This window comes from Semicossyphus pulcher, unplaced genomic scaffold (assembly GCF_022749685.1).
Source record: "Semicossyphus pulcher isolate SPU_LCO1_2020_fin unplaced genomic scaffold, fSemPul1.0.p SCAF_3, whole genome shotgun sequence".
Taxonomy (NCBI): Eukaryota; Metazoa; Chordata; class Actinopteri; order Labriformes; family Labridae; genus Semicossyphus; species Semicossyphus pulcher.
In genome coordinates this window covers 7,635,667-7,651,904 of record NW_027211704.1, presented here as the reverse complement: position 1 = coordinate 7,651,904, position 16,238 = coordinate 7,635,667, and the positions used below count along the sequence as shown (strand labels likewise).

Below are 16,238 nucleotides of genomic sequence, written 5' to 3'. Positions count from 1 at the left end.
AAAGAGAAGAAGACTGCAAATTGTTAAACATTGATTTGAATAGTTTAGTCTGCTTTGCATCGGTTCATTATGTAGGAAATAACACGACACCTCTGTTGATGCACACAAGAGCACAGGGCAGCGTTAACCTTCCAAAGTACTTTATTGATATATTGAAAAAACACACATGAAAGACATTCACATAGTTGAGTCCCATCAGCAACAGCTCTCACTCACTCCACATGTTGCATTGAAATGCTGACATTGCATTTAAACGTTCACAAATGTTGCCTGCACAACAGTTCAGCGTTCACCTTCTAATTAAAGGCGCAGCTCAACAGACATCGGGCACTTTTCCTCTCAAACATCAAAGGATCAAACGCTGCTGAATGTTTTTTTTTTTTTGCATTGCATTGGAACATTTCACACATACTGAAAACATTTAAACAATAATATCTGTGTCAAAGGCCTGAGCCCAGTGTTGCTGTCTTTAATGATTGCGTCTACAGAAACATTTCAGAGAAGTGTTCGAACATGCAGCTCCGAGGCTGCTGGGTGAGAACTCCGCCTCGGGCTCTTCCAAAGGACTAAAGGAGGTCAGACACAGAGAAGGCTGCAGACTGAAGAATGTGTCTGATCCCTCGCTTCAAGCACTGAAACATTTGATTTCTCACGACAAACCCTTTTCTTATCACACAGATTTCAATACAAGGTTAAAAATCAGCATCACATATCACCAACGTATGTGTAGTTTGGAAAGAGTGAGGAGAAGAAAGAGGACTGGAGCAGCCTCAGTCTGGATTGTAAACAGATAAAATATTCATAAAGTCATCCACCAGATTCTGAAGTGGATCCCAGTCCGTGAAATCTGCCTGGAGCAAGATATTTTCTTCCAGAAATTCCAAGACAAGTCAGATAAGAAGCTTTTTATGAAATGTTTAAGTGACCTAAAGTCTCTTGAATGTAGCATCAAAGTCTGGATCTCTGCGCGGTGACAGGACCATGTTCATGATTGACAAAGGTATCAGAAGGCACTGTGGAGTTTGACTGACAGATATCAGCTGACGGTCTCTTTCTGTTGGCTCAGGGCGGGGCAAGTCCATCAATCATCATCTTCACACTTATCCCCCTCGTCTTCTTCACTCGGCTTTGTCTTTCCTCTTGGCTGTGAACGGGACTTTGCTGGCTACCGTCGAGCCCACCGTGGAGACGCCGCCGGCCACAGCAGACACCCCGCCTTTCACCAGCCCCACCCCCATCGAGGGCACCGTGGTCACAGCAGATTTGGTGATCTCAAGGCTTTTTCCGCCCACCCAGGCAACCCCGCCCACCGCGGCACCCACAACTCCTTTGGTGGCGTTGAAGATACCGCCGGTCACCCGCCACATCATCCCCGGAGGTGGAACCTCGTGGTCCTTACCAGAATCTGAAGACAAATCAAACACAATAATCAGTTTTCTATAATGGACTCCCACACTGCTGGACAATGTCTCAGATGAATAGATCCAAAAACATGAAACCTTTTTTGGCTCCTCGTTGGTTTAGAATTGCTTTAAAGATTTTACTGATCACTTTTGAAGCCCTTCTAGGTTTGGTTCAAAGCTACAGAGGAGAAACATTGACACCACATGAGCCAGTTTACAGCCGTAGATCTTCAGGTGGGAGCCTAAAATATAAAGGTGAATGTCTTCTTTTCATAAGGGCTGCTTAGCTTAGATACAACCTGCCAGAGGGGTAAGGCTCCCAGGAACAGCGACTTCGTTTCAGAATCGGGTTTTATATCAAGGTAGGTTTACACGTACAAGGAGTTTGTTTTTGTGTCGTTTTGTTTTGTTGATTTGGTGCTTTAAATAATTTCTTAAAAACTATTTTTTACAGACGTGCTTTTCTTGGATGTTGTCTTTTTAGTTTCATTTGGGTCTTTTTATATTTCAATTTTTTTCCCAAACAGAAAGAGGACTATTTTCTGTGAAAGATTTAAACACTTTTTTTTTGCTCCACTGAGAGTTTCCGGTAGCAGACTGACTTGTCAGAATGAGTCAACATAAACTTCAGTCAGCGTGTTCATAGTTATGAAAGAGCTCAACACTAGTGGCTTTGTTAGGCTGCACAGAGCAGCTTTGAGCTAAATGCTACCACCAGCGTGCTAAAAGGTTCACAACGTCAGAACAAACATGCTAATATTTACCAAGTAAAATGCTTTAACCTTTTAACCTTTTAATCTTAGTTCAGCATCTTAACATACTAACATTTACTATTTAGTGAAGTACAAGTGATGGGAATGTCAATATTGGTTGGGATGGGAATGTTTTCTGTCTTTTTTTTTGGCCTTTTATGTCTTTATTTAAGAGTGAGGACAGTGGATAGTGTTGGAAACAGGGGAAGAGAGAATGGGGGTTGACACATGGCAAACGGCTGAGGGTGGGAGTCCAGCCTGGGGCCGCCGCATCGAGGACTGAGCCGCTGTACATGGGCCGCCGATTTAACCGCTGAGCTAAACTGGCACCCCATTATTGGACCCATTTAAAGTTCGGATACATAGCGCTAGACTAAGGCTCAGTCAAAACAGTTCAGCAAGCATTAAATTATTACATTTTTAGGGCCCAACAGATATCAGGAAAAAAAATGCTACTCCATTTAGTAGATGTTGAAATATTTCACTGGTAAGTGAGGTTTTTGACCTCCAGGTGGCGCTAAAAGCAAAGTCAGGGGATCACCAAAGAATTGGAGATTCATCCTCCAGGCATCACAATTTTTTGTACCAAATTTCATTCCATTATGTATTATACTTTTGAAGATACTTCAGTCGGGACCAAACTTGTAGACTGACCGAAGTTGCTATCCCTAGAACCTCGTCTAAAAAGAAGCCGGTTGAGATTAAATTAAGTTTAGTTAAACTGGTTTAAAACATAACTAGGTATAGATATTTAAACATCGGCTTTCTTAACAACCCCTGATTATCTGTTCTCCACACTTCACCTGGTGAGTAAACTGTCATCAGGGCTGAAAGGTGTGTTGATGCTTCATCCAATAACACCAGTGATGTTTACTCCGAGCATCAGCGGGGGATTAAACTGGTGCAAAGTGTCTCAGTGTGAGGACACAAATAGCAGGTTGGAACTGCAGTCGCTCTTACACAAACACTCAAACTCCCCTGACAAACTGTTTCTGAAATAGGAGGAGGCAACATGTGAACAGGGATTGCACCATATTCCCTGCAGATGTTGCAGCGTCTCTCCACAGACTGGAGAACGCGTTGCTTACCATCTGTGGGCTGGATGGCGGCGGGTTCAGCTTCGTCCGTGGCCAGGCTGGTCCCGGGCTGGGGCTCCACGTTAACGCTGTTCACATTCTGGAAAACACACGAAAATCCTATTTTTACTCTGAGTAAACCAACCGCGACAATACTTCTCTACCTGTAATATCTACGTATTTGTTTGGGGATGCATTTGTAATCTGTTTGCCTTCTTTTTGATCAGATACTTCTGGATTTCAATTACAGTTTTGCAACTCTTAGACTGCATTACATTCATGTACACCAAAGCTTATTCCACCAATTCCTCTGAACAGGCCGGGAGGTTCTTGTGAAATATGCCGTACAGTTGCATTACGAGAAATGTAGGCTTGACTCATATTAAGAACCAAACAACAGCACAGCTCAGCCTTTGCTGCACAGATATTTTTAAACTGAAACTAGCAGCTCTAAAGGTCGCGCTGGGTCCACATCTTTAGTTTGCCAAACATTTCACCAAAGAAGGCTGCAATTTGGTATGAAAGTCAAATGTGTGTGTGTGTGATGTTGTGTGTTTGTGTTCATGGCAGTTGGCTAAAAGGTGGCTAGTCTTGGGAGTGGCCTATATAAGGAAATACGCATAACTTCCAAATGAATTCAAGTCACATGACCGAACTTTCTAGAAAGATATTAACGATCTTTATACAGACTCGTTATCTGAATGACAAGAGATCCGATATTGCCTTCGCGTTTACGCCTTTATTTATAGGTGTTCTCTTCATCCTCATTGAAATCTGTTTTCCACATGCAGTCTGATGTAGGTATTGACACCAGCATGTCTTACTGATGCGTTAGCAGATAAGATCTGACACGCAATGTAAACCAGATCATGTCCAGACATGTTCTTCCTTATCCAGACACAGTTTAAATTCTAATACCAGGTTTAAATGGGCTCAGAGAAAGACTGACATACACGGACACGATCCAATTTTGCCCAGTGGCCATTTGCGGTATTGCAGCGAAAGATTCCCTTGCGGAACAAAACTCATTCTCCCCATAGGTCGCCTTATAAATGAAAACTATTGAGGACACTTTAAACTGCAATAATGACTTAATTATGAATTTTTGATCTGTGAAGGTTACATATTTGTAAAACTTTCCTTAAGCCGAGAAAAGCATCTAAAATCTGTGATGACTTGTGATGTAAAGTCTATGAGCCAAGAGGGATCTCGCAGTGAGGTTCAGCATATTCAGTGAGTTGCATACGCCAGAAGTAAAGCTGGAATCTTGTATCATTTTTGGCATATGCTCCAGGAGAGCCATTCTTATTGGTGTGAATAAGTGCTGTCTTTAAGTCTGGTATCCAAATCTTAAAATAAACCCATAATACTGTTTTTTTTGTACAAAAAGTTGTGGCTTAAAATATTGTGACAGCCCAAAAGCAACCACAACTTTCCATCAAAGAGGCTGAATTTAGCCATGGAGGTCAGGTGTTGTGAATTTGCATACTTGGACTGATGCGCTAACAATGTTTATATTTCCCAAAGTAAGGTATCAAAGTAAGCTTCATATATCAGTACTGCAACTTAAGAATCAACAATAAAACCAACTTACAGCCTGAGTATACCTCTGAATAAGTGCTCTATGTTAAAGGCAAACCTCCTTTAATTGAGTGCTATATATACACTAGTAACCTCACATGCTGTTTGTGCTCTTATCTCACAGGAATTGAGATTGTGCGCCCTGATGCTGGTTCTCCTGATCCTGTTGCTGAAATTAATATCTATGCATGACAAACATAAAGTTGACACTCTTTTAAACCTTGTTATTCTGTGCAAGTAAATGTATTTATTTCACCCAAATTACAGATATGAGTCTCTGTCTAGTCAGCTGGGCTCGAAGTCATTGAAAACATGTAATTATCTGACATACATATCACAAAAACACGGTCTGTACTGTGGAATTTGGGTCTTTATACTCATTATTTGTTTGACATGGGTGTTTATAAAAATATATATTGGTTTGTTTGTGTACATGCATTTTTTACTTTATAGAATAAGGAGTCCCCTCTTTTTTGCTCCTTCAATCATTTATGATGAAAAGATAATACAATAAAATACTAATAAAATATGGTTAGATAGGTATAGGAAGTGCTAAACAGGTGGCTGCTGCATGTCATTGTGGATCATCGTGGTCTTAACCTTTTTGACCTGTGACCCTTCAAATTAAAAGACCCTTCCTTCTAAAACAGGTGAGAAGCTTAAGAGTATCGAGTACTGTAACTGAAACATAACTTTTTGATACTTGAAACATATAAAGAACAAACAAATGCACATTTTACATTCGTGGTGTAAAAAAGCTCGCAATTTCCTACAATATGAATCATCTTTGGAGAACCATCACCCCACCCCCTATTTTTTCTTCTTCTTGTGACCCACTAAAGAGGCCTAAATCCTGAGGTTAAAATCCAGTCTTACAAGTTATTTGTTAAATTTGCAACAAGTGGACCACCAAGCAAAACCACATGTAAAAAAAAAAGAACGTTTTTAGCATAGCTGGGTCAGAGTTTGAGTAACATTTGCAGGACGTTGTGACGCCTCTTTTAAATGTAACGGAACAGGAAAATACACTTTTTAGGAAAATAAGTTAAGATGCATTGTCTACTTAAGGTCATACTACAAATAATTAAGTTATTTTATCCGAATTCCACATCATCACATATGTAGTCCGCTGCTGTTAAAAGCTACAATCATACAACTTGCATGCTGTCCCTGAAACGCTTTGTTAAAACACATTTTCACAGATTTTACCACTTATAAGGATGCTGGTGGGTCCTTACCTTCACCATTGTTCCCAGTGTTTCTCCCGAAAACACACCTGGCAGAGAAACTTGAGACAGGAGCAGCTTCTTCTTTCAACCTCCGAACCAAACTCTGCTGTCAATTAATGACTTTCTGTCTGTATAAGTGTGTGAAACCTGCTGCTGTGACTGCTGAAAGCCCTTTTCTTTATCGCGTGAATCTGCTGCTGTCTAACTTCTGCTCACGCACAGTTACAGGCTCAGCTACGCACCTCTCTTTTCAGCCTGCTGGTTCTGCCGACGTGGCGCCCTGAACCAACACACACAAACATGCACGCACACACTTACAGCCTAAATGCACACATAGCAACGCACTACACTTCCGTTCAGGACCTTCAAATTAAAACACTTCTCAGTGCTGATGTGGACAATTTGGGGTTGATAAGGTGGGTTTCAAAGAGGAGTTAGGTGTCAAGAGTAAATTACGTTTTTAGAAGACAGGGAAAAATATTTTATGAACGTCTGTTTGTTTTTAATTCTTCTCTTTCGCAGTACTGAAACACATTTTTTCGTCTTCTGACCACTACAAGTGCTTTACACAACATGTGACATTTATCACATTCGTAAAAATATACAATAGACAATAAAAAAGTAGAAATGTAAATGCAAGTGCACTGAAATGCATGTGACCTGTCTCTTTTGGCCCTTTAAACTGTAAATAAATAGGTTACTAAAAAAGAAGAATAAGAAATACAGCAAAATAAGCCTACTGATAATTGTTTTTAGGTTATAAACTGCTTTTGAGGCTGCTGAAGTCCTTGAGACTTTTTTCTGAGGGAAGGTCTAAAAACAGGCTGTGTGCATGGGTGACTGTTGTCATGCAATTTAGGAAGCAGTTTGTGTCCTGAAGCTGTGGAAGTGATCATTTTAAGATTTCTTTTAGCAGTTTTAACTATCACTCTCGGTTGTTGCAAAAACACAACAGAAGGTTTAAACATCTCATAATGGTAACCTGGTAAAATAAACTAAGGTTCTGGTTCTGATTAAGATCCAGGAGTGTTTCTTTTGTTTCATGCCTTCGGATGCTAGAAACTTATTTTCTATTAGCAAGTGCGATTTGGACCGGCCCTGTCCCCCCCTTACTAACTCAAATTTGACAGTTTGACAACTATTAGTGGTCAGCCTGTGATGTTTTGTAGCAGCCCAAAATCTTACCAGTTGTACAAAAAAAGGAAAAAACTCCCAAAACAAAAAACAAACAAATATATAAATATTTCAATCTATTTTTCCTGGTTTTCGATTCCACAGTAAAACCAAAATGCCAATCTGAGTGTCATCATTTTTGTAACTTCTTAAGCCAATTCTTGTGCTTTTATTGTGAAAACAGGAAGTCGAATGGGGGCGGTTGATGCAGCTCCAGCTCCGGATCCAGCTCCGGATCCTGCTTCGCCAGCTAGACAAGTAGTCTTTAATGTGTGAAGGACTGAGTGTACTGTGACTTACATGCTGGCCTATATAGAGTAACGTATAGACTGAAGCTGTAAAGTTAAAGATAGTGGATAGATAACAGTCAAGGGTCATGTGCTGCATGGTGATGCTGGCAGCGACTTTCATTCACTCAGAGAGGAAAAGGACTGGACATGTCTGAAGGCAGCCACACACAATGAATGTTAGAAAGGTCCAGAGTTAAAGATGGTGTCTGCCCCCCGGGGTTGGATGAAACTTTGAGTTTTCTTTTGTTTCTACCTCTTCTGTACGATAACTAAAAGAAAAAAATGCACTGTTTACTCAACTGACCTATATTTATTTGACGGCTGAAGTGATTTTTCAGATTAATATTATTAATAAAAAAATAAAATCAACAATGAAAAAGATATTGGAGTTTTGGAAATAAAGAAAAGACTAGCAGAATATAAAGCATTTAAATTAGCCCCAAATTCACCAGCTGCAACTTTTAAGTGATTTTCACATGTATGTCCCAATTATATTCCATTAATATAATATAGTTTATTCTAAAAGGAGTATTCTGCATAGTGAGTACTTTCATTTTCGGCACTGTATGTATATTTTGTTGATACTTTATTATTATTATTATTTTATTTTTCTTTACTTTTACTTAAGTAAGCTTTTGAATGCAGGACTTTTTATTTGAGTATTTGAACACTGTGGTATTGTTAATTTTATCAAGGTAAAAGACCTGAATACCGTCACTGGGGATCATTCAGTAGGATTATAAGAGAGAAAAACAAGCTGATATTTGGGCACAAAATAATAAATAAATGATTAAATCTGAAGAGTTAACAACCATCTGGTATAAATCAGAAGACAGGGATTGGACGAATTTAGTATTAAACATTTATTCACTCTTCGATCAAGGGGTTACAACAGTTAAGTACCGGTAATTTACTTGCGATAAACTTGAGTCATTAATAATTATAAATACTATTAAATACCCACTAATAACGGTTTATTTTTTATTCTGTTCAGGCATAGTCTGGTCCGCATTGTTTGGGGTCCTCACTGGAGGCTCGGCGCCAGTCTCCCAGGCAGTAACGTCAGGAGTAAATACGAATGAAATTTGATAAAATATTCTTTGAATACAAGTCGTTAAGGAACTTTGATCCACTTTCGCCCAGAGATGAATCTAGAACTGCTCGGTAATTAACAAAAATATGTATTTTTCCTCAATACACCTCACTATTCCTACATCGCTTACGCTGTGTACTTGTTATGGTTAGCATTGTCCGTTAGCATAGCATGCTAATCGCAACCGCTACAAGTCAAATTAAAAATTACAGGAATTATTAGAATCAAACTGTAAAGACCTGGAAAACTTTTCTGTACTCTTCCTATAGGTTCCTAAGCTTTATTTTGCGTCTGTATGTAAACACTGGAAATATACATAGTTAATATAGTGGCTGTTAGCTTACATTAGCCTCGATACATTGTCTCATATTGTATTTGAATGTTTCTTTATGGTAAATTACAGCCCGTTACCTGGTGTTGTATTAGTAGTTTCATCATAGACATATCGAAATATTCCAAATAGCATGCACCGCTAGCTCTTAACGTTATAATGACCGTGGGTAAATTGAAATACACAGTTGGTAAATATGACAGAGAGTAGCGTAACTATATGATGGAAGCTATAGCACTTGAATCACTAGTTTTCAGATTAATGGATTTACAAAACTAAATTTTGATTTTGAATAGTCTTAGGAATAATTTCATATATGCATTTTTCTTTTTCTGCTGAATATTAGAATAATATTTTTGTGTTGTGTTTCTTAACCAGCTGGCACTTTACTACATACATCCCATATGAATGTCCTATGTCTTTCTCATAACTGTCTCTTTTGGTTTTTCTTCACTAGAATCGTTCGGGCAGAACTATCCAGAGGTAAGCAGCCAACTCCTAATGCACACATGAGCTTGATGGTTAATGTATATACAGTATGTTCTCTGAAAATCTGAGACACCAAAACACATGAAGTTCATCATTTGATTTTGACAACATACTGTATGTGTAACTGTTCCTGGAATGCTTTAGTAGTTATGTAAACTCTCCGACTGTCTCTATTGTGTGTGTTTGTGTTTTTAGGAGGCAGATGGCACTCTGGACTGTATCAGCATGGCCCTCACCTGCACCTTCAACCGTTGGGGCACCCTGCTGGCAGTGGGCTGCAACGACGGCCGCATTGTCATCTGGGACTTCCTCACACGGGGCATCGCAAAGATCATCAGCGCACACATCCACCCTGTCTGCTCTTTATGGTGAGATACATCACACATCATGCAGTATTTGTGGTTATCTCTACTTGGGGAATATCCCATTTAACATACACACACACTCAGACACATCCCTGGAGGAGAGAAAGAGGGTGGGGTTTGAACTTCTCTTCCAAACTATCTTTTAAATTCTTAATCTTTCCAGTGAAACACCTTCATTTAACATTTTAATGGTGAATATTATATCATATATTGTATCTGTATATCTGTCTCTGTGTGCAGCTGGAGTCGAGATGGTCACAAGCTGGTGAGCGCTTCTACAGACAACATAGTCTCGCAGTGGGACGTCCTGACTGGAGACTGCGATCAGAGGTTCCGCTTCCCCTCACCCATCTTGAAACTGCAGTGTCACCCCAGAGACATGTGAGTGACCCCTCAGCGTCTGTATACCTTACAACTTGTCATGGTTAAGTTAAGTTAATACACTTTGCTTCATTGAACTAATATGATTTTGCCTATGTGTTTTAGGGACAAGGTGCTGGTTTGTCCAATGAAGTCAGCTCCAGTCCTTTTGACACTGTCAGACTCCAAACATGTTGTCCTGCCTGTGGATGACGACTCAGACCTGAATGTGGTGGCGGCTTTTGATAGGCGGGGGGAATACATCTACACTGGAAATGCCAAAGGAAAGGTCAGTCTCTCTGTTAAAACATATCCCACAGTGCACCTTTTATTTACACCAATGCACTTCTAGACAGCACAGGTAAATATGAATTTATAGAGTAGATTTAGAAAACTTCTTGCACTTTTAGTTTGATAGAATAAAAAATCTGTTACTAAAGGCTTCCCAAACATTTATACATTTCCCACCATTCACATTTTACTGTCAACACTTGTGTTTATAAGGATGATGTCTGTTGTAATTGCCTTTTAACCTTCTTCTGCCTGTTGTTGCAGATCTTGGTGTTGAACACATACACTCAGGAGCTGGTGGCTTCCTTCAGAGTGACAACTGGCACCAGCAACACAACTGCTATCAAATCAATTGAATTTGCACGCAAGGGAAGGTGAGAGGAAACCGGAGTGGATGAGCACAAAGCAAAATAACTTCCTGCAGGAAGTCTTCCCGTGCTTTCTTTCCTCCTGTCTCTAATTCTTCCCCTTTTTGTAATTTTTGTCTGTGTAGTTGCTTCCTCATAAACACAGCAGACCGGATCATCAGGGTGTATGATGGCAGAGAGATACTTACCTGTGGCCGAGACGGTGAGCCTGAACCCATGCAGAAACTACAGGACCTGGTCAACAGGTATGTCTTCACAGGATGCTGATTCACTGCTGTTGAAGATAAAGCTATGTTGTTTACCAGACTTTGGCTTTCCAAGTATTTGCATAAAATGTAATGGGAAAGAGATGGCATAATAATGTAGGGTGAATCAAAGTTTCAAAGGCTAACAGTCATTGGGAAGGTGTTACATTTTATAGCTCTTTTTTTCTTCCTCTAATCTAAGTTTGTTCATGTCCATCACCTGTTTCACCTTTTCTGTGTTCAGGACTGCCTGGAAGCGCTGCTGTTTCTCGGGGGATGGCGAGTACATTGTGGCCGGTTCAGCCCGACAACACGCTCTCTACATCTGGGAGAAGAGCATCGGAAACCTGGTGAAGATCCTGCATGGAACCAGGGGAGAGCTGTTGCTGGATGTCGCTGTAAGGACGTCTCGACTAAATGCTCAGAAGAACACAATTTAGATTTTTGAACATTGACACAAGAGCTTTCCTTTATATTATGATGCTGTTTTTTTAATGACCAGCTAGTTACCAATCTGACATTTTATCTTTGTCCAGTGGCATCCTGTCCGTCCGATTATCGCCTCCATCTCCAGTGGAGTGGTGTCCATCTGGGCTCAGAACCAAGTGGTAAGTAGACAGTGACGGTAAATGCTGGATGCACATGAATTGACAATATCACAGGTTGATTCAGTGTTTTCTCTCATGTTTCTGTTTATCAAAGATTATTTTGGTCAAAAATGTGGTGGTGCAACACGGTGTTGTGGTATGTTCCATGTGTGACTCTTTGGTTTGTCTACAGGAAAACTGGAGCGCATTTGCCCCAGACTTTAAAGAGCTGGATGAAAATGTGGAGTACGAGGAGAGAGAGTCTGAATTTGACATCGAAGACGAAGACAAGAGTGAACCTGAGCAGACAGGTAGATAACAAACACACACACAGACACACACTACAGACTGACTAACAGGTTGTGTTCTTACCCACAGAGGGCCTGCGGTGGTTCTCATTTGTTAGACTTGGGACTGTGGTTGTAATTATTGTTTGAACAAGGTGGAGTTTGGTGGTAACAGTGTAGAAATAATTACTTCACAAATAGTTTTCTTTGATTCTCCCTGGATGTCTCTCACATGAACTTGTGCTTGCAGGTGCAGACGTTGCTGAGGACGAAGAGGTCGACGTCACCACTGTCGACCCGATAGTCGCTTTTTGCAGCAGGTGAGAAACAACGATGCATTTTATTATACCTGCACACAATGCTGCCTCTCTGATCTTTCTTTTACATAATTCTGCCTGCATACTATGCTGATATCAGTCCTGAATCATCAAAACCTGATGTATTCCTGAGTTGATGTTACAATTAGTTAAATACATTTATCACCAGGTAATGCCTCAGAGCACTTTGATGAGCTGTTTAATTAAACCACAATCTCTGCATTCATCCCAACAGTTTTATTAATGCCTCAAATTGAACTTGGTATGGCGGTATTAAAAACATGACTTAGGCTGAATCTGGTCATCTTTTTAAACCTGTGTGTGTTTGTGTCGCAATCTCTGTGTGTGTCCTGTAGTGATGAGGAGCTGGAGGACTACAAGGCCCTGCTGTACCTGCCCATCGCCCCTGAGGTTGAAGATCCAGAGGAAAACCCCTTCGGTCCCCCGCCGGACGCTTCAGTCCAGACTGCCAATCCAGAGGAGGCGACGGCCGGCGGCGACAAGAAGCAGCGACAGCCTTCATCTGAAGGAGGCCCGGCCAAGAAGAAGGCTCGCACCACCACCGTCGAACTGCCAGGGGTGCCCAGTGACGGTGAGCGAGTGGAACACGACAATAAATACACACGAGATACAATGCTCAGGATCAGGTTTATCTTTTTTTTTTTCAGTTTCAGACACCGGCCAGAGCCTTCTACTTACCTTAACTGCAGGAAATTATAAGCAGTCTTGTAGTAAAGACATGTCTTATTTAAGAAAAAAAAAACAACCTTTTTTTATATTATAGTAAGAAGGCTCCCTGTTTTCTGTCATGCAAACTCAATGATGATAATGGGTAAACAATTGAACAAGTGTTTGTTTACCTGTTGTCATTCCTTATTTGATTTTCTATCCATTTATTTTCTACCTTTGTCCCCGATTCCCTCCTCTCTCTCTCTACAGAGGTGCACCCTCTGCTGGGTGTGAAGGGCGATGGAAAGTCCAAGAAGAAGACGGCAGGCCGGCCCAAAGGCTCCAAAGGTAAAGACAAAGACTTCCCCTTCAGGCCCAAGCCCTACAGGGGCGAACGGCCCTCCTTCCCCATGGATGCTCTGGGCAGCTCTGGCCCAGGAGGAGGAGGAGGAGGAGGAGGAGGGATGAAGGGGAGAGCAGAGGGGGGCCTGGCCACAGGTAAGCATGCCCGCGCCACTGCCCCTGCTGCTGCTGAGTCTGGGAGCTCTGCTAGTCCTGCAGCCCTGCTAGTCTGACTGACACCTCACCAGCCCAGCCTGTGTGATGGGCCCTGTTTAAACCTGGTATTCACGCGTAGTGATCTGCTCACAAGTTGACAGCTCTGAGTACAGGTGTGAAAAGCACCCAGGACGCATAAAGATCTGATTGTGAAGAAGCAATTTGATGCCAGGTGTAAACAGACGTACTTAGAGCTATCCACTTGTGATAGGATAAACCAGGACGCATGTTAATACCAGGTGTAAATGAGGCTAAGGCAACCCTCTCCCTGTGCTGCTTCAACCCAACACCAACACCTACTTCCCTCTCAACCCCACCCAACTACACAGCTCACTGACAGAGACCCGCCTGCTGTAAAGCCACAGTCTGGAGGTCAGAATATGACACCGTGTGTCGAGAACTACATTAAATGAGCTCTGCTCCTTGTTGTTTGTGATTCAGGGCGTCTGCTAACGTCTACTTTAATGATCCCATGCAGGTATAGTTTTTGCTGGAGGTAGAAACATAAAAGCTGCTTCATGGAAGTTATGATAATCGTTGAACACTTGAAATTCTCCCTTTTTTTGTGAAAATACCTTTTATAAACCTTCTATTTTTAGTATGTGTGGACCTTTGTGTTTGTGAACTAAAGTCTGTCCTCTGTACTGAACAGGCGCCTCAGAATTACCACGCATGGTCTGACGTAGCTAAATTCCAACCCTGAAGCTTTATAATACAGTGATATAACTTGACTAGACTTTAAGCAGCTTTTTTTTAGCCTGAAAAGAAGCTGAAAGAAATAAATACTGCTTAGAGTTAATCCTTTTTGTTTAATATTACTTGACAATATGTGAACGATGTGGAGCACAAGATCGGCGTCTATCCCAAATCAGAGAGCAGAGTGGGGTCAGCAGGTGTAACAAAAATGTATATTCTACCATATTATTGTCAATTAGTCTGATAAGTTGTAACTATGTAGTTCCACATAAAGATGTAGGTCCACTGTAGTGATTCCTCTTGCACAATATACAGTAGTTTACCCCCTCCAGATTGTGGCTTTATGAAGAATAACCTCTGCTAACATCACTGTGACTAATTTGTTAACTTTGGTGAAGTTGGTTTGTAGTTGGCAGGTGGGTGTTGACGTGGCTGAACGGTGGGATGGTGCGGCTTGTTTCCCTGCAGGCTAGCTGGCTAGTCTACGTCTACTTCCTGCTTGGCCTCTGACCCTCCTGCTCCCACTCCCACCTCGCTCCTTTTGGGCTTTTTATGTGACATGAACGTGTGTCTGTAGCAGCGCTGCACAGGTCCTGTCTTTTCTGTTTCTGTCTGAATTGTGTTCATATATGTAGTCTGTAATGATGCCTCAACGTATCCTACTATAACCTCCCAATTATTAAGTTTAATAGGCCATTACTTACAGGATTACATCATTAGAAATAAGACCAACGCATATTGACAGCACATTGATATTTCTCAGCATTATGAATAAATACTTGTTGTTTTGATGGGCTCAGGCTTGTTGTTAAGATAGCAACCACTTATAAATACTACTTTTGGGCTTTGTTGTTACTAAAACAAGTTAAAACCTCTAAAGAAAATAGTTTTTCTGCTGGCTGATGGAAAACGCGTCACTTACTGGGCGCTGCTTGTGATTTTTTTCTGTGAAAGTCGCCACAGACACCCATAATACTGCAAATGCAAAGGCTTTCATCAGTGGGCCATAGGCTCAATCACCATTGTGTTACTTCATTCGGCGATAGATAGTGACTTAACAGACATTTATTTAAATGAAAATCTTACTTTATTATTATTACTTTAATGTAAAAAAATTGGACATATTTCAAACAAATCAAAATACTATAAATCTAAACTGCAGAGAGAACCAGGTGTTCATTCATTAAATAAAGTTGGTTTAACTTCCTTCTCCTTTCCGTGGCTGTTAAACTGATGTAAATAAAACTCACACTTCCTGCGCAGATGTTTAACATTAAAAGCCTTTCAGTTACTCAATGCATCATCGGTTGGTAGCTGGGAACAGTTTAACTTATTAAATTAAAGGTTTAAAAATGTACAGACATCAGAAGACAGGGAATTCTACAACTTCCTCCAGTACTTTTTACCCATCATTTACTTGTATTCATTTGAAATTTCCCCTATTATTTGAGAGTTTATGGTATTTATTCTCTAAAGAAGAGATTGTGTAAACTGCATCTTTTGGTCCGTGATGTGACAGTATCTGTGTTCCTCCGCAGGGAGTCTGGTCTCACAGTCGTACAAACAACACGACATTGGAGGGATGGACTGATGGCTGCTGTGTACAGTTGTGAAGCAGCACCAGCAGGCTTAAACAAAGAGACACAAAGCCTGATGTCATGTACAGACTGTGTGAGTGAGCAGCCTGATGGATGTGCGGACTGTTTTCATCTTCAAATCAGAGCGCAGCATCACAGAGAAACTCCTCCGCATGGACCACTGCGAGGAGCCAAGGAAGAGAGTGTAAAGCAGCGGAGTCATCACAGTAGAGATCACACGTCCTTTGTCTATATAGGATTCAACATGTATAGAAATGCCTGTGTCTTGATAGTGTGTGTGTGGTCTTTCTTGTTTTTATACGTATTAAAACATTTTGATTTATAAATAACTAGCTTTTGTGTGGTTCTAAACTTATCTGTGGATATTGAAAGTTTGGGAACATATTCACACATAGGACTTTCAGATATGGCAAAAAATATGATCATAATAACTTTTTTTATATTGTTCATTATTGATATTTATCAGGTTTCATAATTTAA

General features: G+C 40.8%; 2 protein-coding genes across 3 annotated transcripts; one reads left to right on the top strand and one right to left on the bottom strand.

The window, feature by feature from the left end:
• Nucleotides 1-123: 123 nt before the first annotated feature.
• LOC138606055 (transmembrane protein 263) lies at nucleotides 124-6,290 on the bottom strand. The gene is made up of 3 exons (XM_069678515.1): nucleotides 6,051-6,290; nucleotides 3,244-3,331; nucleotides 124-1,405 (listed from the first exon to the last, which is right to left on the bottom strand). Exons 1-3 carry the CDS (start codon nucleotides 6,057-6,059, stop codon nucleotides 1,119-1,121), a joined length of 384 nt encoding a protein of 127 aa, XP_069534616.1. The 5' UTR covers nucleotides 6,060-6,290; the 3' UTR covers nucleotides 124-1,118.
• A 2,254-nt stretch (nucleotides 6,291-8,544) lies between these two features.
• rbbp5 (retinoblastoma binding protein 5) lies at nucleotides 8,545-16,130 on the top strand. Of its 2 annotated transcripts, none has more exons than XM_069677895.1 (14): nucleotides 8,545-8,668; nucleotides 9,386-9,411; nucleotides 9,613-9,785; nucleotides 10,023-10,163; nucleotides 10,269-10,431; nucleotides 10,698-10,807; nucleotides 10,927-11,046; nucleotides 11,291-11,444; nucleotides 11,583-11,654; nucleotides 11,827-11,944; nucleotides 12,171-12,240; nucleotides 12,594-12,829; nucleotides 13,177-13,254; nucleotides 15,699-16,130. In XM_069677895.1, the coding sequence occupies exons 1-14, from the start codon at nucleotides 8,650-8,652 to the stop codon at nucleotides 15,749-15,751; spliced, it is 1,533 nt and encodes a 510-aa protein (XP_069533996.1). In that variant the 5' UTR covers nucleotides 8,545-8,649; the 3' UTR covers nucleotides 15,752-16,130. The 2 variants fall into 2 exon arrangements, with proteins under 2 accessions (XP_069533996.1, XP_069533995.1); XM_069677894.1 differs by having other exon boundaries at nucleotides 13,177-13,404.
• Nucleotides 16,131-16,238: the final 108 nt, after the last annotated feature.

Coding starts and splice junctions, on each gene's coding strand:
- LOC138606055 (XM_069678515.1), bottom strand. Junction 1,406..3,243: donor CGCCATCCAGCCCACAGATG/GTAAGCAACGCG, acceptor ATTTGTCTTCAG/ATTCTGGTAAGGACCACGAG.
- rbbp5 (XM_069677894.1), top strand. Junction 9,786..10,022: donor CACCCTGTCTGCTCTTTATG/GTGAGATACATC, acceptor CTCTGTGTGCAG/CTGGAGTCGAGATGGTCACA. Junction 11,445..11,582: donor AGCTGTTGCTGGATGTCGCT/GTAAGGACGTCT, acceptor ATCTTTGTCCAG/TGGCATCCTGTCCGTCCGAT.